The 26,668-nt window shown below is 44.9% G+C and overlaps 1 protein-coding gene across 1 annotated transcript in view; it reads left to right on the forward strand.

Moving 5' to 3' along the window:
- SART1 (spliceosome associated factor 1, recruiter of U4/U6.U5 tri-snRNP) overlaps window positions 1-26,668 on the forward strand; it is a 598,340-nt gene that overhangs the window by 432,477 nt on the left and 139,195 nt on the right. The window contains exon 11 of the mRNA XM_086938291.1: window positions 24,388-24,530. Within this exon, the coding sequence (XP_086794417.1) occupies window positions 24,388-24,530 (143 nt within the window). The remainder of the gene's footprint in view (window positions 1-24,387; window positions 24,531-26,668) is intronic.

Below are 26,668 nucleotides of genomic sequence, written 5' to 3' on the forward strand. Positions count from 1 at the left end.
TGTTCCTAGAGCCAGTTCCTCAGATTATCTTGACTGCGGACGCATCGCTCTCCGGCTGGGGAGCCCACCTACTACGACACACCATGCAAGGCAGGTGGACACCGCAACAAAAATTACCCCACATCAATCATCTGGCGTTAATAGCAACATTCCTAGCACTAAAAGCTTTCCAGAAGCAAGTAGCAAACAAAGCTGTGTTAGTCTGCACAGACAACATGACAGCAATGTACTACATACAGAAGCAGGGAGGCACACACTCCCAGCAACTCTCAACTAGCACAGGACATATGGAGGTGGGCTATACCTCAAAACATATTCCTCCTAGCCCAGCATGTTCCGGGAGTACAAAATACTATAGCGGATCTATTAAGTCATCAAACACAACAGACCCATGAGTGGGAACTTTATATGCAAGTTCTTCAACCATTCTTTCAGATGTGGGGACAACCTCAAATAGACCTATTTGCCACCCACGAAAACGCAAAATGCCCAAGCTTTGCTGCCAGATATCCACACCCACTGTCCAAAGGCAATGCGATATGGATGAATTGGTCAAACAGATTTGCGTACGCTTTTCCACCTCTACCACTCATGCCACTAGTAGTACGCAAACTACAGCAGCATTCTGACCCTCATCCTAGTTGCTCCAACGTGGGCCAGTCAACCGTGGTACACCACACTGCTACAACTGTCTGTAGTACCGCACCAAAAACTGCACCTGTCTCCACACCTTTTAACACAGAACTGTGCAGAGATCAGACACCTGGACCCAGCTCAGCTCAACCTTGCGATCTGGCTCCTGAAGTACTAGAATTTGGATATCTGAACCTTCCTCCAGATTGCATGAATGTCATTAAAGAAGCTAGACGTCCAACCACTAGGGCATGTTACGCGGCCAAGTGGAAACGATTTGTGATATATTCTCACAACAACAATATTAATCCCCTAAATGTGTCTATTAACCACATCGCTGCGGCGGCTATTCCGCCGCAGCGCTAAGAGGGCGGGGAGGCCGCGCGGCGGCCGCATGCTGGTGACGGAACCGTTCCGTCACCAGCCGCGGTTGGGCTGTGCTCAATAGAACGCGCGGCGCCGGCGCGGCGGCTGGGCCATGACGGAACCGCTTCGTCATCAGCACAGCCCAACCGCAGCTGATGACGGAGCGGTTCCTTCATCAGCATTGAACAGGTTAAACACATCATAGGATACTTACTGCATCTCCAAAGATGTAACTTAGCCTATAAGTCTATTAGACTACATCTTGCTGCAATAGCAGCATATCTGCAAAACAGACATCTATCTCTATTCAGAGTGCCTGCCATTAAAGCTTTTATGGAAGGCCTTAAAAGAATAATTCGTCCCAGAGTACCACTGTGAGAGATACGGGCGGTAAAAGAAGCAAGGTCTTATGCGAAGATCTATTTTGGTGTATTTATTTAAATTCTGTGTACAAACAGGGTTAATAAAACATTGACGTCTTCTAGGGGTAGGTCTCTGGAATGGTGAGGGGTTCCCTCTGGCGATGTCGTCGTCTTCTCTAAGTGGGTATTGGTGACATTCCCTCCGGGTAGCATGAAGAGAGAAGAGACAGAGGTGGTAAGTATGGCTGTTATGGGCCTCTATACAAGGAGTACCATCACCAAGATGTGTTTAAGGAAATCCCCGGGTGCACTAAGGTTGGATTCGTGCAAAGATAAGAGCAAGAAAAGGGCTCAAAAAGAAATGGGCGTAGAAGGTTTTTTAAGCATGCCCTTACTTAAGGACATAAACCTATAGGTGATTACACAGGCTTCATTAGCATCTTTAATACCCGACAAGCAAAGCAAGACGACAAATTAGGCCAATGGAGCGAGGAACGCTATATGGCATCCCGCGGTCGTGGACACCAGTCGAGACCACTGTACATAGGCAAATGGTCAGAACAATGGAAATCAGGTGCGCCCGCTCCCTCCCCGATACGGAGAACAGAAAAGGGATAGAAAACAAAACCCCACGAACCACACAAATTCCCCGTGCCCCAGTCTTTACTGTAACGTTACCTCCCTCCCTCCAACCCCTTCGCCCGATTCACGCACCATGAAAGCCGTAACTCTCCAGATTTACGGAGGCACTTGGGCGTCCTCCGGGGGTGTCCACCAATCCTCAGACCAGGTCTCTGCCTCGCCTGCAGCAGCCTCGTCTTTTTCTACTTCGGTGAGGTCGTTGTCCTCGGGTTGGTCTTCGTTACCGCTGGTCCTCCTCGTGTCTCTCGCATCGTCCTCCTGATTGCTGGCGTCTTCCGGGTTTTTCATGGGCCAGGTCTGCCTTTCTACCGGCCCAGGTCGTGTCCCATTGGTTGTTGCTTTCCCCTGGGCGTTCCTGTAGGGAAAAGGATTCCAGGTTAGTTTACCCTATATGGTCCGGGCCAAGGGACGGCAGTTCCTTTGTAAAACTCAGACGGGGGCAGATTACTTGGGTAAAGAGAGGCTCCTCCTCACAACCACCTTCGCCTGTGTGGAATTTAAACGTTGTTCTCACAGGGTTAATGGGACCTCCCTTTGAACCTTTACACAGATGTGAATTACAATTTTTAACATGGAAAGTTGCTTTCCTAGTAGCTATTACTTCTCTGCGGAGCGTTAGTTAACTACAAGCACTAACCATCCAAGAACCCTTCTTGCAAATGCATCAAAATAAGGTAGTTCTACGTACTAATCCAAAATTCCTGCCCAAAGTCATTTCTCTATTCCATCTCAATCATTCTGTGGAACTGCCCGTTTTCTTCTCGCAACCAGTCAGTAGCAGAAAGAGCTCTTCATACATTAGATGTCAAAAGAGCACTGCTATACTACATAGAAAGGACACAACCTTTTCGTAAGACAAAACAACTTTTTGTGTCCTTCTCACCACCACACAAGGGTAATCCCATTTCAAAATCTGAGATAGCTAGATGGATTGTCAAATGCATACAGATTTGTTACCACAAAGCTATACGTACGTTATCTGTTCCTCCTAAAGCCCACTCTACAAGAAAAATAGGGGCTTCAATGGCATTTTTAGGGAACATTCCCCTAGATGACATCTGCAGAGCAGCTACATGGTCTAAACCGCACACATTCACAAAACACTATTGTGTAGATGTGCAAAGAAAACAAGTAATGTGGGCCAGGCTATTCTCAAAACATTATTCCAAACTACTGCAACAGATAGAGGTGGTCGCCACTAAGAGTGGGTACTGCTATACAATCTATGCACAGTGTGCAATCTGCAGCTCATATGTCTCGAACGGAAAATGCTACTTACCAGTATGCATCTGTTCTTGGCATGTAGAGCTGCAGAGTTGCACATGCCCGCCGCCTCCCTGGCTACTCTTGTATTCTCTTAATTAGATACAAATTTCATGGGCATCCTTCCTTTTCTTGCAAAGCTCCATCATTTCCCTAATGGCGAAAAACAATCTGGGGATGGAGCCGATGCCAATGCGCAATATGGTCCTAAGGAGGAGTCACCTATCTCGTGACTTCAAAATAACTTTTCAGGACAACAACAAACTGCAAACATCTGGGCCCAACACTAGGAGGCAATCTATGCACAGTATGCAACTCTGCAGCTCTACATGTCAAGAACAGATGCATACTGGTAAGTAGCATTTTCCTTATACAGAGGCACCCTACTTGAGTTAGAATAGTAATTAGTACCCCTACACTATCCAGCACTTACACTACAGATGCATCAAACTGGAGTTAGAATAGTAATTATTACTCCTACAGTATCCACTTACCCTACAGATGTACCCCCCCTGGAGTTAGAATAGTAATTATTAGTCCTACACTAACCAGCACTTACCCAAAAGAAGCACCCACCTGGAGTTAGAATAGTAATGATTACTCCTACAGTATCCAGCACTTACCCTACTGATGCACCACCTTGGAGTTAGAATAGTAATTATTACTCCTACACTATCCAGCACTTACGCTACAGATGCACCCCCCGGAGTAAGAATGGTAATTATTACCCATACATTATCCAGCACTTACCCAAAAGATGACCTCGACCTTGTCCAAGGGCCTGGACCACATCCTTCCTCTCCGGCAGAACGCAGAGCGTCCGCCACCAACCCTTCCGCTCCAAGACCACTGAGATCTGTGGCGTCCTACAAGGATCTTCCCTCAGCCCGACGCTATTCAATATCTACATGGCACCACTCGCCCACGTCAACATAACATCAACATCATCTCCTATGCCCACGACACCCAGCTGATCATATCCCTCACCGAAGACCCCCACAGCGCCAAAACCAACCTCCACAGAGGAATGTAGGCCGTCGCCGAATGGATGAAGGACAGCAGGTAGAAGCTGAACTCAGACAAGACGGAGTTCCTCATCCTCGGCCCCACTCCATCAGGCTGGGATGACTCCTGGTGGCCAAAAGCGCTAGGAACAGCCCCTGAACCCACCGACCACGCACGCAACCTGGGGATCATCCTCGACTCCGCCCTCTCCATGACCAAACAAGTCAACGCCGTCTCCGCGTCCTGCTTCAACACCCCCCGAATGCTCCGTAGAATCTTCAAATGGATCCCCTCCGACACGAGGAAAACAGTCACCGAGGCCCTCGACACCAGCAGACTGGACTGCGGGAACGTCCTTTACGCAGGAACAACCAAGCTCCTGAGAAGGCTGCAACGCATCCAGAACGCCTCGGTACGACTGATCCTCGGCGTCTCCAGACGCAGCCACCATCTTGGGTGAGTGTTTATCCTCGCCGGGCCATTTGGGGGTAGCAGGTCAGCTGTCATAAGGACACGCTGGCCTGCATATAAGGGGACATTCTAGGCGGGCCATTCTGTTTATATCCATTTCGGACGCCTGATCCTGCAACACAGTAGCGCGCTGCAGGGCGAGCTATTGCACAAACGCGGCAGCGTTTTTTAAAATACCCCTGTCTTTCTATTTGCTTTGATTTCATTTTATTCTATTCTGCTTTTACTTAGGACAGCGCTCCCTTACCTGCACCATAATTGTTTTTTCACCACGCTTGGCGGGTCCCGGGTCACTTTAGCTTTGGCCGCCATCTTGGGTGAGTCTTTATCCTCGCCGGGCCATTTGGGGGTAGCAGGTCAGCTGTCATAAGGACACGCTGACCTGTATATAAAGCAGCCATTCTATGCGCAGCGTTTTCGCCGTAGTGACGCCGGAGTCACGCCAGAGTCCAGCCTGTCTGCGCCAGTCAGCGTCCCGGAAGCGGCTGAGCGGCGGGAGGTCTGGATCTGGTGGACCGTTTTCACCGGTGCTATCATGGTCTGCTATACATCTTCGCAACTTTGGTCTTTACAAAAGGTATTGTGTGTCTGCTTTAAGGTGTTTCCTGGTCGCTATAGGTGCAAGAGGAAATGCCCGGGCTGCGACTGGTCGCCAGGCAATGTTCCACGGACACTCCCTGATCCGGAGATAGTCTCTGTGAAGCATCTTTGTATGCTGTTAAACACCAGGTCAGTGCGCAGTCACACTCAGGAGCTCTTTGACCTCTTGACCACGGAAAAACCGGTGTGCCTTATGCTGACGGAGACCTGGCTTGGAGCTTCCTCCAATCCGGATATCGCTTTGGCGATTCCTCCAGAATATAGCAACTATAGGCAAGATAGACTGGAAGGAAGGGGCGGTGGTGTAGCACTTGTGGTGAAGAAATCCTTCGCATGTTCAATTATTCCCACTGAGGCTTTCAAAGGGTCTGAATCCCTTGCCTTTTCCTTATCATTGGCGCCGCATCAGTCAGTGAAAGGGCTGTTAGCGTACAGACCCGCTGGTCCTGTTGGTTCTTTCTTTGATGAGCTTCAGGCTGTCATGTCAACGTTGGTCATGAGAGCTGACCACTGTATTTTGGCCGGAGACCTCAATTTTCATATGGACGAGGCTTCGGACCCAGGCGTGATTAAACTTTCCGACATCACGGCCCCCTTGGGCCTAGCCCCTTTTCTCTTTGAACCAACGCATGATAAAGGCCATACTTTGGATCAGGTCTTTTCTACGTCCCCCTTAGAGGTGACGGCACTCTTGCCAGTCCTGTGGACGGACCATCGGTTGGTCAACTTTCACATACTGGGCAATAAGAAACCCCTGAGCAGTGCCCCTAGACAGCAAGGTTCTGCGTCAAGGGCATACCATCGGGTGACTCCAGAAATGTTGACGCAGGCTCTGTGCGAACATCCTTGCCCTCTTACAGGGGTTTTGGATAGGGACCTGGAGTCCTTGCAGGCCTGGTTTGTGGACAGGCTGAATGACCTGGCCCCTTTGAGGGCCCCTCGGTCATTGCCCAAGCGGGTCTCTGCTCCTTGGTTCACTGAAGTGCTGCTTGCCTCTCGTAGGCAGTGCAAGGTAGCGGAAAGGGCCTGGCGAGCTCAGTACGATCCAGCTGCCAGACTCGGATATAGAACCGTGGTCAAAGCTTATCATCGAGATATTCTCCTCGAGAACAAGAGCTACTTTGCCAGGAGGATTGAAGATGCCGCAAATTCCTGCAAAGAGATCTTCACGATCGTTAGGGAATTTATTGCCCACGGTCGAATGTGACCCAGAGTGCCCCCACTGAGACGTGGGCATCGGATCTCGCATGCTTCTTTACCACAAAGATCAAGCTGATTCAGGACTCTTTTCCATTGAGGCCGGTCGTTGCCTCCCCTTGTTCTGAGGTTGGACCAGTTCCACCGGTTCCCCTAGGGTCAGTCCTGACGGACTTTCCGCCTATTTCAACTTCTTCGTCACTGACATTTTTGGCCATCTTAAATCTGGATCGCCGCTCGACCCATGTCCGGCCAAATTTTTGGCGAAGATGGCGGCAGTGGTAAACCCGCTGGTCAATCCCTTCCTGAATCTTTCTTTGAGCCAGGGCGTGGTCCCTTCGGCTTGGAAACATGCTATGGTCATCCCCCTCATTAAGAAGCCTGGTCTAGATCCCGAGGACTTTGCCAACTATAGACCTATTTCTCTCCTTCCTGCATTGGCTAAAACCCTGGAGAAGCACGTGCATAATGTGCTTTCTAATTTCTTGGAGTCACACGATCTGCTTCATCCCACTCAATCGGGCTTTCGCCCTAATCTTAGCACTGAGACTGCACTGCTGGAGGTGTCTGAGGCCATCAAGGAGACGCTGGACTCGGGTGGCAGAGCCATGCTGATAATGCTTGACTTGTCGGCGGCCTTCGACACCGTCCCCCATGAGGGTTTGCTCGTCAGACTTCATGAGATCGGTCTGAGGGGGACGGTGCTTAGCTGGTTTACATCTTTTCTGGCCGGCCGTCGACAAACGGTCTGGGCCTCCTTCAGCTCTGCTGAGATGCCGCCATTGGGTGTCGGAGTCCCGCAGGGCTCTGTATTGAGCCCGACTCTCTTTAACATCTTTATGACCCCTCTGGCGGCCCTGGCTGAGTCTTTCGGGGCCCAGATCGTATCCTACGCCGATGACACCCAGCTGCTCTTTACCTGTCGGAAAGGAGAGGACTTTGATGGAGAGAGTATCCGTGAGTGCCTTGGGGCTGTTTTTAAATGGCTCCAACTGAACAGCCTCAAGTGCTACTCAGATAAATCGGAGGTGCTCTTCTTCGGTTGTCAATCCGATCCGGACTGGCAGGTATGGTGGCCTGCTGACATGTTGCCTCCGGTGCAGTCGTCTCAGTCAGCTAAGAATTTGGGGATGAAAATCGACAATGGCCTGACTTTAAGATCTCAGATCCTTGCTCTCACTGGCACCTGTTTTGGTCTTCTCAGTATGCTTCGGAAGTTTTTCCCTTTGCTTTCTGAGGACCACAGGAGGACTACGGTACAGGCCTTGATCGGTGCAAGACTGGACTACTCCAACGTCCTATATCTTGGCCTGCTGGAATATCTCCTGCAACGGATGCAGGTTGTCCAGAACGCGTCAGCGCGTGCCATTTTTGGCTTGCATAGGCGAGTCAGAGTTTCTGGCTTGTTGCAGTCTCTTCATTGGCTGCCTATCCGGAAGCGGATAGTTTTCAAAGCCTTAACTCTTGCTCTCAAGGCCTTTTATGCCGCAGGGGCTAAATACCTTCAAAGGAGGCTCGCCTTTTATCGTCCTTCTCGATCTCCGAGATCAGAGTCGATGTTTCTTGCCACTGTTCCTCGTGTGAGGAGGGACCGTATTGGAGGTCGTTCCTGTACGTTCCGGGCCCCACAGCTTTGGAACTCCCTGCCCCTAGCATTGCGCAGCACCTCAAATTTGTTGGCCTTCAGGAAGGGCCTAAAAACTTGGCTTTTTGCTTCCTAGATTTCTTTTTCTGCTGTTCTTTTTAATCCGTGTGTTGTGTTTGTCCTTTTCAGGTTGTCAATAAAGCGCCAGGACACTCTTTTGAGTAGCTGAGCGCTATAAAAGACACAAATAACATAACATAAACCGGCCCTCATGTACTATACTGACAGAGCTAAATCCTTTAGGAAAACACAACAGCTTTTTGTTGCTTTCTCCAAACCCTACAAAGGGAAGGCTACTGTCCACATCAGGCATGGCAAGATGGATGGTTAAATGCATCCAGACATGCTATGCTAAAGTGACCCTGCCTAGCCCTCCTAGAGCACACTCAACTCGGAAAAAAGAGCCTTTTTGGCCTTCCTGTGGAACATTCCTATAGCTGACATCTATAAAGCAGCCACATGGTCCACACCATATACTTTTACAAGGCATTATTGTGTAGAGGTACTAGCCCGCAAACAAGCCAGTGTTGGCTAGGCAGTTCTTTCAAACCACTGCAATTTGCACAGGCTAGCCACCACTTTTTCTGAGAGGACTGCTTTACAGTCAATGCACAGCATGTTTACCTACAGCCACACAATCCTCGAACAGAAAATGTTACTTGCCCAGTGTTGTATCTGAGTACCTTAACTTTGTGGTGTCTATTTCTTTAATAGCTCGTGTACATTTAGTTGTATGTATTCTAGGTTCCAAGTTCTGTTCCAGATGCGTTGGTGTCTGTGTCTTGATAGATTAGCTTTAGACCTGGCAGTATCGCATCTGGATCCGCTTTCCTTTAGTAGGTTATTTATTACTTTACTTGATCTATTATAAACTATATTTTATTATACTTCTTTGACTTGTGTTGTGTTCAATACTACATCAATTTGGCAACGATGGACTGGGAATTTTTGGGAGTGTATTCTATTTTTGATTGAACCCACCGAGGAAAAATATCGGAAATGTATTTATTAAAAAAAACTGGATCCACTGATACAAAAAGGAGAAGTTGGACATTCTTTACACCTTCTCCGTGAGTACTTGTACCGAACTGTATGTTTGCAGAGTATTCCACGGAGAGAAGTGGTGTTTATGTAAAATTCAGCTTTGTTCTGCTGTTAAGAGAGAAATGTGTTCGGAAAGTTACATATTTGACTACCGGCTTTGAAATACGTGCATCGTATTTTGGGCATTTGGGAGAAAGTAGCGCATGTTCGAGGCCAATCAGTCAGTCAGTCAAAGATCTTTATTTCGATTAATTACAATTATAAAAGACAATACAAGGAGCATAAACCTCCACACTTTAAAAATATTTAAGAAAAAGACAGTAAAAACAAGCATTCAATTTTTACATAGGTACAAAATCTAAAATCAATAAATGGAGTATACAATGTAAAAAGACCCTTAACCAACGGCTATTAGATCTAGTATAAATTGCATCTTTGGGTAATTCAAGTTAAAGCCATGAACCCCTTTTGGTCCCACTGAATGATTATGTTTAGAGGGGTCTTCTTTTGTTTAGCCGAGCTGCGGCCGTCAAAAAGCTAGCCACGCTATAAGTAACCTTGACGGAACTAAGCATTTGTAAATATATAAGAGCGGGCCTAACTTTTACAAAACCAGCATCGCGCAAGATTGGAAACAATCATTTTTTACGCGCCTCTGAGTAGTGCTCACAGAACATTACCAAGTGGAGTGTGTCCTGTGGGGATAAGTTATCACAGGAACATGGCGCTACATCCTCAGGTTTCCCCCATTTAGGAAATACACCCAATATAAAGTGAATTAGGTTGAACCGAAATCTGACCAATAAAAACCGATGGAAGGGCTTGGTGACACACATCGGATACGGTTCAATGAATAGGGAGGTTGAGAAGTCATAAATACTTCTCACCACTGGTTTTCTCAGCTCCTGCTCCTCCCTTTATGCCTCCAGCAGGTTACCGAAGTTATGTTTGATCCACCCTATGTCCTCCTTTATAATGCCCTGTGGTGAAGTAAACAGATCAGGTCGGCCCAACCTGGCGCATGCCGCTCTAACATACGCCAACCATGGGATCCTGTTTGCCTTCTCTAGGGCCAAACAATCCTTAAGGATTAAATGGTTAAGGGTAATCTCATCATTCTGCCGGGTTTTTGCCCAGCCGATCAGTGGGGCTACTTTTAAGAGATCTGTAACATAGTCCAGTGCTACCTCCGAGGGAATTGAGAATGTGGGGGATGATTGCGGTAGTGAGCAGAGATCTAAGGAACCGGTTTTCAGCAATTTGTATTTTGTTAGAGTCCACTTAACCCCAGATTGCCACACCATAAGAAGCGATCGCCAGGGACTTAAATTTATAAATCTTTAGAATGGCCTCCATGGGTCTAGCTTCCAATCTCTTGGAGAAGTTCAAAAGAGCCATCGAAGATCTTGTAACCACATTACTCTTCAGCTTCATCTGAGGGCCCCAATTGCCTTTCTCGTCAAATAGTACTCCCAGATAGGAGAAGGAAGTCACCCTCGTCAATTCCCTGCCGTTGCACCTGAATGTTTTAACCTTTGTTTTATAGCTCCGTGCGCCGGCAACCATTACATGGGATTTTGCAATGTTAACTTTCAAGTCCAGGGCTTCCATGAAGCTGCCGAAGTGGTCCAGTAACTTCTGTAAGCCCATGCTCGTGCGCGCAAGCAAAACGGCGTCATCCGCGTATAGGAGGACGGGGATACCCAATCCCCCTATACGCGGAGTGTCCAATGTAGCCGAACACAGAGATTGTTCAAGGGCATTGATGTAAATAGTAAAAAGAAGAGGGGCCAGTATACAGCCCTGCCTGACCCCCCCCCCCCCCCCCCCCCCCCCCTTCTAGAACTAAATTGCCTGGTACACCGGCTTTCCCTCGTGACCCTAACAGAGGCAGACAGGTCTTGGTGAAGATCCCTCAAAAAATTGACCAAGGATGCATCTAGACCAACCTCGTGTAAAATAGACCATAATTTTGAGCGGTTAACTAAATCGAATGCTGAAGAAAGGTCCATAAAACCTAAATATAAACAAGCATTAGGAATGCATTAGGGCTCGGGTTTGTTTGAGTTAGAGATAATGGCATTGTAAATGGCATTGTGTTTTAGGCATGTGTTTTGGAGTGGAAACGTGGTGTGTATTGGAGATGTGTGTTGGATTGGAATGTTATCAATGGTGGCATGCTGCACTTTAACGCAATATCTTTAAAAGGTAAAGTGCAGCATAGTGCGATGGGTACAATATTAATTGGTGGATGCGTTATCAATTGGTGTGTGCATTGATGTGTGGTGGATGTGTGTGCCTGTAAGAATTGTGCAGTGATGGCTGTTGGTGTGTGTGTTTGGTGGAAGCGTGTAGTGGTGGCTTGAGGTGTGTATGACTGGTGGTAGCGTGCAGTAAGAGCTATTAGTGAGTGTGGCTGTCAAGCGTACAGAGCTGGATGGTAATGCATGTGGTTGGTGAAAGGGTGCACTGACAGCTGTTGATGATTGTGCCAATTGAAAGAGTGACTGGTGCACTGTCAGCTGTTGGTGTGTGTGTGTGTGTGTTTAGTGAAAGTTGCACTGACATTGTTTGGTGTGTGCGTGAGTGTTTAGCGGCACTGATGCATGGTCGTGTTTGTTTTTGGTGAAAGCGTACATTGATGGTTGTAGGTGTTTGTGCCTGGTGAAAGCATTCATTGACGGCTGGGGGTGTGTTGTTGTGTGTGTTGTTTTCTGTGTAGTGGTGAGTGTGTGGTGGTGAGTCTGTGGTGGTGAGTCTGTGGTGGTGAGTCTGTGGGGGTGAGCCTGGGGGGGTGAGTGTGTGGTGGTGAGTGGTGACAAGTGTGTGGTGTTGAGAGAGTGAGGTGTGTGGTTTGTGTGTGTGTTATGTGTGTGTGTGGTGTGTATATGGTGTGTGTGTGTGGTATGTGTGTGTGGTGTATCTGGTGTTTTCTGCACACTCACACACTGCCCCTACACATTCACACACTGCGCACCCGCACACTCCCAATGTCACCCTGCATAGTCACACACTGTTTATCCTGCACACTCATTCTGTACACTAACACAATGTGCACCCTGCACCCTTACACACTCTCTGCAGTCACTCTGCACTAACTGTCACTTTACACTCACTCTGCACTGTCACTCTGAATCTGCACCCTGCACCCTGCACTCTGAATCTGCACCCTGCACTCTGAATCTGCACTCACAAATGCACTCTTCACTCACACTCTTCACTCACACTCTTCACTCACACTCTTCACTCACACTCTTCACTCACACTCTTCACTCACACTCTTCACTCACACTCTTCACTCACACTCTTCACTCACACTCTTCACTCACACTCTGCATCTGCACTCTGCTGAATCTGCACTCTGCTGAATCTGCACTCTGCTGAATCTGCACTCTGCTGAATCTGCACTCTGCTGAATCTGCACTCTGCTGAATCTGCACTCTGCTGAATCTGCACTCTGCTGAATCTGCACTCTGCTGAATCTGCACTCTGCTGAATCTGCACTCTGCTGAATCTGCACTCTGCTGAATCTGCACTCTGCTGAATCTGCACTCTGCTGAATCTGCACTCTGCTGAATCTGCACTCTGCTGAATCTGCACTCTGCTGAATCTGCACTCTGCTGAATCTGCACTCTGCTGAATCTGCACTCTGCTGAATCTGCACTCTGCTGAATCTGCACTCTGCTGAATCTGCACTCTGCTGAATCTGCACTCTGAATCTGCACTCTGAATCTGCACTCTGAATCTGCACTCTGCACTCTGCACTCTGCACTCTGCACTCTGCACTCTGCACTCTGCACTCTGCACTCTGCACTCTGCACTCTGCACTCTCTGTCTGCACTCTGCACTCTCTGCACTCTGCACTCTCTGTCTGCACTCTGAATCTGTCTGCACTCTGAATCTGTCTGCACTCTGCACTCTGCACTCTGCACTCTCTGTCTGCACTCTGAATCTGTCTGCACTCTGAATCTGTCTGCACTCTGTGTTTCCACAGTTCCCAGTAAGCTGACTCGGTTGGTTAATGCACCTACGGCAGAGGGGGGCTGATTGGGTAACACGCATGCGCAATAGCGTATTTTGTTGGTACACTATTGTCACTTTTGTAATGCACCGTTTGCTACCTCTTGTATTTTGTTGGCTCACGATTGTCATTTTTGCTTCATTTAATGTAACGTTTGCTTTTGTATTTTGTGCACTTGTAATGTTCTCATGTATTAGTTCTGTTCCTATTGTGAAGCACTCTGACACCTTCGGGTAAAGTCCCCTCTATATAAAGATGCATAAATAAATAAATAAGTCCTCGGTAAGTAACCTAGCTGGGTCGGTTTGTGCTCCTCCTGCAGAGGGCTCCGTGCACAGGCTCCAGTCCTACATATAGTTTGTGGTGTTAACGTGCCTGCTGCTCTGATGGCGCTCTCGGTCTGCGTCTGGTTGAAGTCTGCAGTTACCTTGAGTGCGAGTGAGCGAGATAGCTCAGCGGTTGATGCCCCTGCTGCTGAGATCTCTCTGTACCCTGCAGAGCACTGTGTGCACGTCCTCGAAGGCCAGCGACAAGTTAACATTTATGTATGATAAAAGCAAACTCATCATGTTTGGTAAAGTATATTGTAAGGGCTTTTACATGCTGAACAAAATAGGTCTTTCTCCAACAAACTATTATCACTACTTTGGACTATTGTTCAATAACAAGCTGTCATGGAATCCAGAAAAGTTAACAGCTTCTCGTTGCACAACATGTCGAACGCTTTATTGAGATTCCCTAATCATTACAACCATTACTGCTGATTCCGGGAACAGATGTGTACATGGCTGAAGTGATTCTGGTTGCATCTTCTGTCCTGAGGCCTAATTTGGACCCGCTTTCTGGAATGAAGGCAATTTATTCTTCTGTAGTGATTAGGCTAGTGTTGAAATAACATTGAGCTGGGATCCATCTTTACAGGCAGGTTTACTCAAAATTTCACTACAGACACTTTTTAACATTGGCTCCAAACAGATGGCAATAAACCTGGGAATTCTATTTATTCAGCTTCATGCCCTTCTGCACAACATCAAAACATTAGGAATGGAACAAACTGTTGAAATACCTTCAATCTGAACTACGTTGTTTAAGCAATGACTAAGATATTCAATCAAGGGGCAATCTATTAGGCCGACTTACCGTGCCTTAAAACAAAATTCTCATGAGTGACCTATTGTGCATTCAGCAAATTATTTTTGACTGCCTCTTCATTTAAGGAGCACCTAAAACCTAGCCTTCACGCAGCAAAGAAAAACAAAATCGCGAAAAGCCTGGCATCTGCCTTCAATTACTGGCACCTCTGACAGCTGCTAATTGACGATTGATGGCATTCTCCTGGACGGGGAGACAGCATGCGCGCACTTACAGCTCAAGAAAACGACAGTCGTGAATGCGCGAACGGAACCTGACATCTGACATCTGGTAATTGGGAATTTATGGCATCTCATGCGCGTTCTGGCACGGAATATGCAGGAAGTCGATAGAGAAAAATTCCTAGGGCCTATTGCGTGAACACTTACAAAAACACAGCTGTGAAAGGATCAATGACCATGCAGATGGCACACAACACCACGAAAAATTCTCACGCACTGAGGAATTTTTACTGCACGATTCAGAGCCCCTTAACAATACGGCTTGGAGCTCCGCCCCACTTCTGACGAAGTGGTGACGTAGGCCGAGCCCTAAAAACTCTCCTTAGCCACAGTATATTTGCTAAGGAGGAGGTGTAAATAAAGGCATTGGTCCATAGTGCCCCTATGCTCTCTGAAACCGTACTGAAGGTTGGAGAGCACCCCCCTGCCCATAAGTCAATCCCCCACTCTCTGAAGAATGACCCAGCCCATGATTTTAACGGCAGAGTCCAGCAATGAGATTGGCCTATAGCAGGAGGGGTCCCCTCTATTCCCCTTCTTAAAAATCGGTACGATCACAAAGGAGGACCAAGAGGGAGGGAACCCAGCTGTGGAAACCGCATTAAAAACATTGGCCAAGATCTTAGCCCAAAACTGAGGATATGTGATATACAAGTCAGCGGGAACCCCATCTGGGCCTGGGGCCTTGTGTCTAGTTGTCTCTCTAAAAGCCTTTTCTATCTCAGTTGAATCAAACCTTAGCGGTATAGCATGCTGTTCAACAGATGTGGGGTCCGTTGATAATTCCCTCTGATCTGGGTCATAAATGCTCTCAAAATGTTGGAGCCAACTACTGTCGGGCATTGTGCAATCCGTGTCTAGGTTCTCTTGTTCTGAGAAAAAAGGCTGATTAATGATGACCCAAAATTTCCTGCTGTCTCTTAAGACATCAGTGGATAGGTTTTCCCAAGCCTCCTCCTTTATGTTGCGTTTGCGAGAGCAAAGAGCAATTTTGTACTCCTTACGAAGTTGAGCTATTAAAGCTCTGTTCCTTGGCTTATTCTTAAGCGCCTTAAGTAAGGCGCTGTGGGCCTTTGAGCAGTTGGTATCAAACTATTTAATGGCCTTCATCCGATGTATAATATCGCCCATCTCTAGATCATTGGTGATCTGCTTGCATACCGCAACATAGGCTTCCACAACGTGGGCCTCTGCGGCAGTACCATCCAAGCAGATGGCCAGGTTGGCCTCACATTTGGTGTCAAGGACCTCAAAAAAGGCTTCAGGGACAACCCTATTCCATTTGATTCGTCTCCCCTGATCAGTGGTCGATAGGAGCCTCGGCGCCCTCCCTCTTAAATCACTTTGCGCCCTAAAGACGCCAAGATCAACCTCAAGCAGAACAGGGTTGTGGTCGCTAAAAGTCGAGGTCACTACTCTATAAGTCAGGGGTTTAGCTAGGATAGCAGGAGATAAAAAAATATAATCTATAAGAGTTTGCACCTCGCCCTATAAAAGTGGCGGCTCTGTCCTCCCCCGCACCAGTACCTGGTTCAGATTAGTTCATGTAGGAGAGGAGGGCCTCACCCTCTTTACTATGCTCAAAATGGGGCACTCCCGCCCCGGGTGACCCTCCATAATCTCCACTATAACAGTCCTACAGGCAAGGGTATATATTAAAATCTCCCAGAAGTATCACCTCTGGGGTGGAAGACTGCTCCTGATTGTAGACTGACAAATAATGCTCCAGGGCCCTAAGGTGCTCATTTCGAGTTGAACCATCCCTGGAGTTATAAAAATTGATGAGTAAACATTTCTGCTGATCTGGGATTGTCCACTCAATTATTAGAAAATTATTTGAATCACCTTCTAGGTGTTTAAAAACACCTACCAAAATAAGTGAAAACAGGACGAGCAAGCCCCCTTTAGGTCTACCCACTGGTCCAGGAACAGCGGGGATAGCAAAGCTAAGGTAGCCGTCCAACAAAAAACTGTTTAAAGTGTCCCAAGTTTCCTGGAAGGCAAGGATATCGTACTGCCTAATAAAACCCAACCAGGTAGGGTCTATGCCTTTGGATTTAATACCCGCCACATTCCATGTCAGAAGTTTACATACGGGTGGGTACGTGCCTGCCTCAACCCTCTCTTCACCCGGTCCACAAGGTAGTCAATCATTCAACTCCATCGGAGACAGTGGGGAGAAACGATTAGACAAACCGAAGTCCAGGATAGGTGCCCGGCTGTGGTGAAAAACCGGGAAATTACCAGCAAGACCCCCAACCGCCCCCCCCCCCCCCCCCCTTACTGATTCTTGTGTGGTTCTATAATGTGGGATAATGTTGGACTGGTGCCCTGGAGGTTGTTGACTGTTGTGGGGGATATGTTCCTGATATTGCTCCTGAGGAATGCCAAGAGGCCTAGACGGCCTGGTTGGAGGATAAAAGAACCCCAAGGGAAGAGGTCTAATACCCTTGTTTGTCAAAGCGGAAGCATCCCAAAATATTCACTCGCCACTGGCCTGGTTATTAAAATTTACCACCACACAATCCCCTGGGATGGATTTTGAGCAGCGCCTCACCCAGCTAATCCTTCTTGCCATAATGACGGAGCACGTAATATCTGTACCTCCGCTACTAAAGTGAGAACACCATTCCCTGGCCAACAACATGAGATCATGGGTTGTTTCATTTGAACCTACCCTTAGAGGGGGAACTCCTGTAAAGACAGCCACAAGAGGGGACGCCTCCGGTGGCAACTCCAAAAAACTGTCCCTAAAAAGAGCCGGCCTATGCTCATCGAAGTTGATATTATTCCTATTGCTAGAGCCAGGGTTGCAGTGAGCTGAACCAGCCCTCGTAGCCCCCGCCCACTATGAGCGTCTGCTTTAACCAGGCTTCTATCCATTGGGGGTTCTAGCACCTTATTCCTCATGTTGCCCAGGGCCTCTTTAGTGAGGGCTGTATTGGAATGAACCGGTGACCCATTGGTTCCTGATTGTTGTTTCAAAAAAGCATTGATTTTCTCACATTTGGACAATAGCCCTGCCACCCAAGTATTCAATGTGTCCACAATGTCTTTCGCACTGGCTATCAGTGCAGGCTCTAGTCTTGAGACAAATAGATCCTCGACCATTTTGCTAACATGGTCCCTTAAGCTGACATCCGAATTCGCGGACTTATCCTTGGGCTTGTTCCTTCTGGATGGTTTTCTCGTGTACCTACGAGTGTGTGTGGAATTCAGAGGTGTAGCCGAAGGGGGTATATCCGTGTGGGGCGGAGGCAAGTGTGGAGCACTTGACTGAACTTTTGTGGCATCCACTATGGAGGTAGGGTTCGAAATCATGATCGTGGGTTCAAGCGGGACCCTGGGGCAGTGTTCTCTTTCTGATGCTGGCTCGGTCTCAGCAGGAGCCAACCCAAGTTCTTTCTCAGCACTGGCAATTTCTTTTGTTGAGACACCCACCGCAGATGTCAAGTAGGATATAATGGAGTCAGATTTCCTGGGAATCTTAGCGTTTTTGCCCTCATGATCGCCCGGAGATAGCGGTTTCCTCTTACCCATGATGAAATATTAGTGGGGTGGCCCAGCCCGGCCTCCTCTGACCCCGGACGGCCACAGACGGCCCCGCCCTTGTCCTGGGCTTCTCCCGGCGCTGCCCGTGCGCGTCCCGTGGGGCGGGAGGCGTTCCGCTGTTTAGTAGCGTCCCCGGGCGCAGGCTGTGATGTCACGGGTGCGCCAGTGAACCCCGGGGCACCTGGGAATTGAAGTCTTTGGCTGTTGCCCTCACAGCGATGTGGGGAGAGCTGCGGTGTTACGGCCGTTTCTCTCACGGCGGTCGGTGAGTCAGGAGAAGTGCTTAAGCCATTGCCCTCACGGCGGTGCGGTCTCCAGGTAATGCAGATAGGAGTGCCTCGCCCCCCACAGAGCTCTCAGCACTCCGCTGTTTAGTAGCGCCCCCGGACGCAGGCTGTGATGGCGCCGGTGAACCCCGCGGCACCTGGGAATTGAAGTCTTTGGCGGTTGCCCTCACGGCGATGCGGGGAAAGCTGCGGTGTTACAGCCGTTTCCCTCACGGCGGTCGGTGAGTCAGGAGAAGTGCTTAAGCCGTTGCCCTCACGGTGGTGCGGTCTCCAGGTAATGCAGATAGAGGCAGAAGTACGTTGGTCAGTTGGGATAAGGTGCTTACCTTTGAGTCCCACATCAGAACGTTTGTCTCAGCACGAAGACGCTCTGTTGTTTTTGCACGAAGAGATCGAGTGACGCAGTATCCTCTCGCCAGCACTAGCAAAGCGTGTGACGATAGCTGTTCAACGTCATCATGCACAAGTTCACGCACGGCGGCCATTATAAGAGACTTTGTTTCCGGTTTCCATGACGTCGTTTCTCCGTCTTTAAACAAGTATCTGGAGTAAATCGCTTCTTGTTTTTTCTATGCTTAAAGTGGATAAATGGTATTTCCTTTATTAATTGCATTCTTTTTGTGAAGAAAGAATGCAGCCTTCATTTTTATTGAAGTTAACAGGATTATTTCATGAAGCTACCACTCGTGAAGTTGGGAAGTATCTTTTTTTACAAGATAGTATATATTTGTGATATTTGAAATTTTATAGTGAACTTTGAACTAGAACAGTGAGATTCAAAGAAAAAAATATTTAAACAATATTCAAGAATTCATTTTATTAACAAACATCGCATATCAAATACAACCGTATCAGATTAATCCATTTCTACAGAATGCAGGAAAACCACCTGTAAGATGGCAACAATGGCTTAAATCTTTTGAAAGTTACATTATTGCTATAGATGGAAAGGATTACTCTAAAGAAAGAAAAAAAGCAGTTCTTTATGGTTTGTTAGGAGATGCTGGAAGAGAAATTTTTGATAATATTCCGAAATCAGAACCTCCTCCTGGACAATTCATACCGTGGGATGTTTATACAGAAGCAGTTAAAAGGTTGGAAAAAAGGTTTATTGAACAGCCAAACATAATGGTAGAGAGACACAGTTTTAACAAAAGAAAACAACTAGCTGATTAGAGTATTGAAGACTATGTTTTCAATTTACGCATTTTAGCATCATGTGATTTTGGGCACATGCTTGATGTATATTTGCGAGATCAGTTCGTTTTTCACTGCTAAAAAAGTTCAGGAACGTCTTTTGGCATGTAGAAATCCAACTTTAAGTGAAGTAATTGATATGGCTATTGGAATAGAGATATCGTCAGTATCAACGAAAGTTATAACTGGATCAGAGAGCAATTTGTGCTGTTACTAACAAGTCAAAAACATAGAAGAATAACAAAGCAAGAGGAAATGTCCATATCAAAAAGGATTTAATATGTAATCGTTGTGGTTCAAAAAATCACATTGGAAACAATCCAATTTGTCCAGCACACAGAAAGAGGTGTACAAGATGTAAAAAAATTGGCCATTTTGAAAACTCATGCAAAATCAACTTTAAAAACTGAAACGTATCTCGTACTTGTTTAAATGCAATTGAAGATTTGCAAGACGATATTAATAACCTTATTGTTAATGTGAATGTAATTGATTCTGAAGTCTCTTTTAAAGGACCTCTTGGTTTAGCCACAGTAGAAAATGTAAATCTAGAGGTAATTGCAGATTCGGGATCGCCCATAACTATTTTAGACAATTCTACCTATTATAAAATGTTCAATGATATTAAACTATTCAATACAGATGTGAATCCAAAAGCGTTTGGTGGACAAGAAATTGATATGGTAGGGTATTTCAATGGCAAAGTAGAACTTTTAAGTAGATCAACTACTACTAATGTTTGTGGCAAAAAGAGGAAGAGATATAATTGGTTGGCGTGATTTAGGGAGAATGGTAATAATGCCTTAGCTAGGCAGTGATACGCCAATATTTTTAGGAGATATGCCTACTTCATCTGTTGAATTATGTATTGAAAGGAACTTTTCAAGTGATGTAAATGAAATTCTTGACAAATATAAAGAGGTTTTTGAAGACAAAATAGGATGTGTGAAAGGTGTTGAACATTAGATTAAATTGAAAGATGGTGCGTTTCCCGTGAAACATAAAGTTAGGAGTGTTCCACTTAGCATTAGGCAGGAATTGAAAGAACATTTGGAAAATGTGTGTAAAGATGGGGTTATTAAATCTACTGATTCAGCAGTTGTTTTAGCTAAACGTAAAAATGGAAAGTTGCGCATGTGTGCTGATTTACGTTAATTAAACAAAAACATTTTGGTGGATTGCCACCCCTTACCTTTAATACAAGAGATGTTAATGGCTATAGGAGAATCTACACATTTTTCTCTCATTGATTTAAAATCAGCTTATCAGGTGGCCCTTTCTGAAAAATCTCTACATTTGTTACACGCTTGGTGCCTTCAAATACATCAGGCTTCCATTTTGTTTAGGTTCTGCAGCTAGCGTTTTTCAGAAGCTAATGGACTCATTGTTTGGAGACATCAAAGGGGTGCAAGCGTTCCAAGACGATATCCTTGTCTTTTTTAAGGGTATTGAAGAGCATAATAAGATTATTGATAAAGTACTTAGTATTTTGCAAATGAGAAGTATGACTGTGTCAAGAGATAAGTGCATTTTTTTGGTGAATGAATTGGACTATTTAGGGCATTCTATTACAAGAGATGGGATAAAACTTAAACAAAATCTCATTGACTCTATAATTAAGGCACCCATACCAGTTGATAAAGACTCGCTGAGTTATTTTTTAGGACTCAGTGAGTACTATGCACGTTTTGCGCATGGTTATGCGTTTGCTGTTGAGCCACTTAGATTTTTAACTAGAAAGAAAGAGAAATTTGTTTGGAATCCTGAACATGAGGAATCTTTTAAAAACATTAAGGATATGATTAAGAATACACCAGCTTTACAACCTTATACTTGTGGAGTTAAATGTACTGTTACTGTGGATGCGAGTTCAGTTGGTCTTGGAGGTGTTCTTACTCAAAATTTGAAAGGGAAAGAAAACACAATTGCTTTTATCTCTAGAAGTTTAGGCAAGGCCGAATCAAACTATAATACCATAGAGAGGAAGGCGAGGCATTAGCCTGCCCTTGGGCTATTGAGAAGTTCAAAAGTTATTTATTGGGCAGTCATTTTGATCTTTTAACTGATCACAAACCATTAATATTTTTAATGAATGGAAATGGAACTGGATTGGCATCTTCAAGACTGGTAAGAATCATATCTAAATTGCAAGAATAATATTTTGAGGTGAAGCATATATCTGGTTGAGCAACTTTAGAGCTGACTGTTTGTCCAGACTACCTGTGGACAATTCTGTTGGAAAACTAGATGGTCAAGAGGATGAATGTGTTGTTGTATCATCTATAGATTCATCAGAAAACTCTTTGGGGGGTTTTGATGAAAAGGATTGGATTATGTAATTGTTGAACTTTCTCTGTTACTTTGTTGATTCTCATGTAAAGCGCTATATAAAACTCTTTAAATAAATAGATGGCTATAAGAATGATGTTGTATTAATCAAGGTTAAAAAATACATCATTAATGGGTGGCCACCTGTAAGAAATTTAGAAACAAATTTTGTTCCTTTCCAACAAGTGTCTTTTGAATTGACAATTGAAAATGATATTGTGACAAGAGGTGGATTTTGTGTACCACCTAAATCTTATTGAGGGTTTGGTCAAGAAAGCACGTTTCGGTCACCCAGGTATGTCAGGTACTAAGAAATTGTTAAGAAAGGATTACTGGTGGCCAAGTATGGATTCTTATGTGGATCAATTTGTCAACAAATGTCCAGAGTGTTTGTTGTCGGAGAAACATTGGAAAAATACAAAGAATCCTACAACTACAAATACAGTGCCAGATCAACCTTGGGAGAAATTGGCAATAGATTTTTCAGGGCGGTATAACATTTTGAGTGGAGATATGAAATATTTAATTGTACTTACCGACTAATATACAAAGTGGATTGCCTATGATTTTGTTAATTTTTCTTCAACTGAAGTTGTAATTCATTTTTTTTAGAAAGAATATTTTGTGCTGAAGGGTTTCCAAAGAAATTAGTGTCAGATAATGGCACTCATTTTGTGTAAAAAAAAATGGTTGATTTTCTTAAAAAACATGACAATAAACATAAAAAAACTCCTTTATATTTTCCATCGGCAAATGGATTAGTAGAAAGGGCAAACAATTTTTTTAAGGAAGGCATACAAACCGCTTTATCTTCAGGTTTAGATGTAAGGAAACATAATCAGGATAAAGGGTGGAGCTATTTAAATACTCCACAATCAATCACAGGTTTTACACCTTTTATTGAAGGGTAGAGATGATAAAAACATTTTAAAAACTGTATTTAGTAATAGTATGTTTTCTTTAAAGAGTGAAGATTTAAAGAATGAAAGATCTATTGATGAATGTGTTCGTAATAATTTTTGAAAAGAGATATAAGATGAAATCAATTAAACCTGACAAGGAGAAGAAAATGTATAAAACTGGTGATTGGGTTATTATAAGAAAACCAAGAAAAGTTAAAAAAGGAGAATCGAAATATAGTCTTCTTCAACAAATTATTAGTCACAAACTCATCTGTTATGATTAAAATTAAAGGATGGTGGAATAAAAGTGCTGTCATAAAGATTGAACCTTTCCAAAAAGACATTATTTTGAACAAAACAAGTGAGAAGAATATGTTGGAAACATCTTAATTCTTGTGTTTTGATAATTCTTGTGAAGATTCGAGAGAAGTTATGAATTCCCAGGAAAATATTTCAGATGTTTTAAATCAAAGTGTTCAATATGATAATGAGGAGAATGATGTAAATAGTCACATACAAAAAGATTTTTCAAATATTTCTGTAAATGTTTCAAATAATTCTGTAAATAGTACTGATGAGGTTCAAAATGATAATTTTGATACTAATACTTCTCATTCAGGAGGCAAGAGGAACATTGTATTGCCTGTCAAGTTTAATGATTATTATTTGTATTAGTTTTATTGTTTCTGTTTATGGAAGGGAGATGTTGTATCTGAGTACCTTAACTTTGTGGTGTCTGTTTCTTTAATAGCTCGTGTACATTTAGTTGTATGTATTCTATGTTACAAGTTCTGTTCCAGATGCGTTGGTGTCTGTGTCTTGATAGATTAGCTTTAGACCTGGCAGCATCACATCCGGATCCTCTTTCCTTTAGTGGGTTATTTATTACTTTACTTCATCTATAATAAACTCTATATTTTTTAAAACTTTTTTGACTTATGTTGTTTTCAATACAACGCCCAGTTAGTATCTTTTAGTGGCATGTGGTGCTGTAGATTCACATGCAGCCACCCTTCTCCTTGGACACCTGTAGTTGCTGCTGTCACTTTTCTACTTCACTTTCCTCTTTCTTTGCACGGACATCTCTCTATTCAATGCTTCGCTTCGCATTCCATCCTCACCTGCCGTGAGGAAGAACAGTCTAACAATGGAGTCGATGATCATGCACATTATCAGCCAGAGGAGGAGTCCCAGTGCCTCGAGACTCAAAATACTTTCTTAGAAGGAAAACAACTTGCACTTGTGGAGGCCCAACACTAGATGGCAGTATTATGCATAGCATGTGAATCTACAGCACCACAAGCCACTAATAGATGCTTACCGGGTAAGTAACATTTTCCTTAAATTGCTTTCCAGACTTTCTCATATTTGTGAAGGGGTAGGCGTGGAAGATGTTTTCCATGTATAAATAATAGATCAATATTTTTCAATATTTTGTGTCCTTATATTCACAGTCTAGGAGGGAGAAAGTTCATAAAATTAGTATCTTTTCTTGACAGAATACGTGGCAGAGGCTTATGGCGATCAGAGCCGGAAGAAGAGTTGGAAGAGGGCGAGTACTATGAAATTGGGGCTGAATACCCAGATTTATTTCCTCAATCTGATGACCGGCGGGTAGAAAAAATGGATATCAGTGACGACGGTAAGCATTTCTGATACCTCAAGTGTCAATTCTTCCACCTATACTTGACAGCCAAGATTCTAAATGGTATGTTTATTAGGCTTAAAAGTACTTTAATGCCATGTGTGATTGACCACAGCGGCAGTGCCGGTGACGTGTACACATTTTTCCAATTGCTGAAAAGAAAACCATTTGGAAGCTTCTTGCACCTGGCCACAGGCTGCTGGTTTACAGCTAGGACTTTTTTGAATAGATGCCGTAATTGTTCATTTCTAGGGCACCTCCATGCCTTTCAATGTGGATTACTAACTACACACTTAGTTGATATTTCTTTACTGGGTTTTCAGGGAGCTGTCTGTTTTAGCAGATACTTGTGCTGCAGCTCTGAGAAGCCGACCTTCATTGCCTTAACTTGCAGTGCTTGGGACCAGACCACCCTAAGTACATTTCACCTGTATTGGGTTGTCTTTTGCCCGTGTTCTTAGGAATTACTTGTAATGGAGATGAACATTTTTCGCCTCTGTCCCCGCAGGGATGTCTGTATTTTTTTAATCACTAGGCTTCTTTTATCACAAGCTCACATTCCAGCACCCTGTTCTTTGGATAGACCATCAGGAGTGTGGAAGAACTGTAGTGGTTCACAGGTCATATAACAATAAACAATAGTCTTCTCACCTCTGGTAAATATTTCACTTTAAGTTCATATAACATTAAAATCACTAGCAAGCATGCACATTTCCAAACAGATAACTGGACTCTAAAGTCTTTTACAGCTAAATATTTTATTTGATTTCATTATATAAAAGTTTTTTCAAGAAGTAATTAATTTTTTCATCAGTTTGAATTATTCTCCGTTCTTAATGCAACCACTCTTCATTATTGCACATGGCTTTGAAAATTTTACTTACCAAAACTTTACGTAGGTTAGCAGTCTAATCAATGCTGTGTAAGTTTTAGATAGTGATTCCATATTATAATGATTTCAGTTGGGCTGAAGCCCAATCAGGGTAAACTGTTCTCTTCCTACAACTATTGGTAAACTAATGCACTCTTATCCCAGCTCAGTTGTATATTTTTAAAATATTTATTTTCAGATACTGCGAAATAGAAATACTCCTTCAAGGCTGGTGGGCAATAGGCATTGTGAATTAAATATTGAACATATTATTGTTTGCATAATTAATAACTATCAATACCGATTATTGAAGCAATCATATAGAGGCTTCTAGTCGCAGACTCCTTACCTTAGAATTATCCCCAGACGTCAGAATGGATCCGGAAATTTTTGGGAGCAGTACCTCTGCACGCCGGTTTGTGGTGGTGTTTCACTCTGCATGGCGTGGTTCAGGCCATAAGTAACATGTGCTGTACCTATATTGGTGCCACCCCAGCGAGCTGACGTCAGTTCTTTTCTCTCTGTCAGTCAGCGTAGATATGGAGGTTGCTACCCCCAGTCAGTTTTCGACTGAACTTTTTAGACTTTTTGTCCGTCGTTCTGAGATATTTCTCCTTGTGTGACAGGATATCCACTAGGAAGTATAGTTTCAAGCCATGCGGTGCCTATCTCCGGCTGATGTTGAGACAGGCCTGCACTTTGTTTGCCTCTGGTACCTTGAGCGCGACCACAACGCAAGGACCTACTTTGACTGCTGTGCAGTCTACCTCAAGGATTCGAAGGAGAGCTCCCTCAAGCTCTTTGCTGCCCGATGACCAATGCCTTGACTGTCTAGATCCCGTTCGAGAGGAAGGTCTGAGGATCGGTCGCAGAACCCAAGATCCTTGTCGCACTCGAAATTGCCTGCGGGTAAGTCCCACAAGTGCAGGAAGGGTAAAAAGTCGAAGAGGTCTAAGACTTAACCCTGTCCATCAAAGTCATCTGACTAGAAGAGGGAACAGTCATTTGCGGTCTCGCTTTTCCATTGAGGCTGTTCCCCCGGCCGGCTCCGTGCCTCCCAGAGTTTCTGGGAGCCAGAGCGACCCCCACCCAACTTAGAGTTTGTAGGCCATGCACCTCATACTTAGATGGCCTGTTCCCGCTGGCGTGTGTTTGGGCCCCATGGGTTCGGGAGGGACCCCCACTGCTTTTCCACTGGTGGTTTGGCCACAGCTCAAGTTGGGCCCCTTGGGTCCACGTATGAACCAGGACAGGTGCTGGTCAT

This window comes from Lissotriton vulgaris, chromosome 9 (genome assembly GCF_964263255.1).
Source record: "Lissotriton vulgaris chromosome 9, aLisVul1.2, whole genome shotgun sequence".
Taxonomy (NCBI): domain Eukaryota; kingdom Metazoa; phylum Chordata; class Amphibia; order Caudata; family Salamandridae; genus Lissotriton; species Lissotriton vulgaris.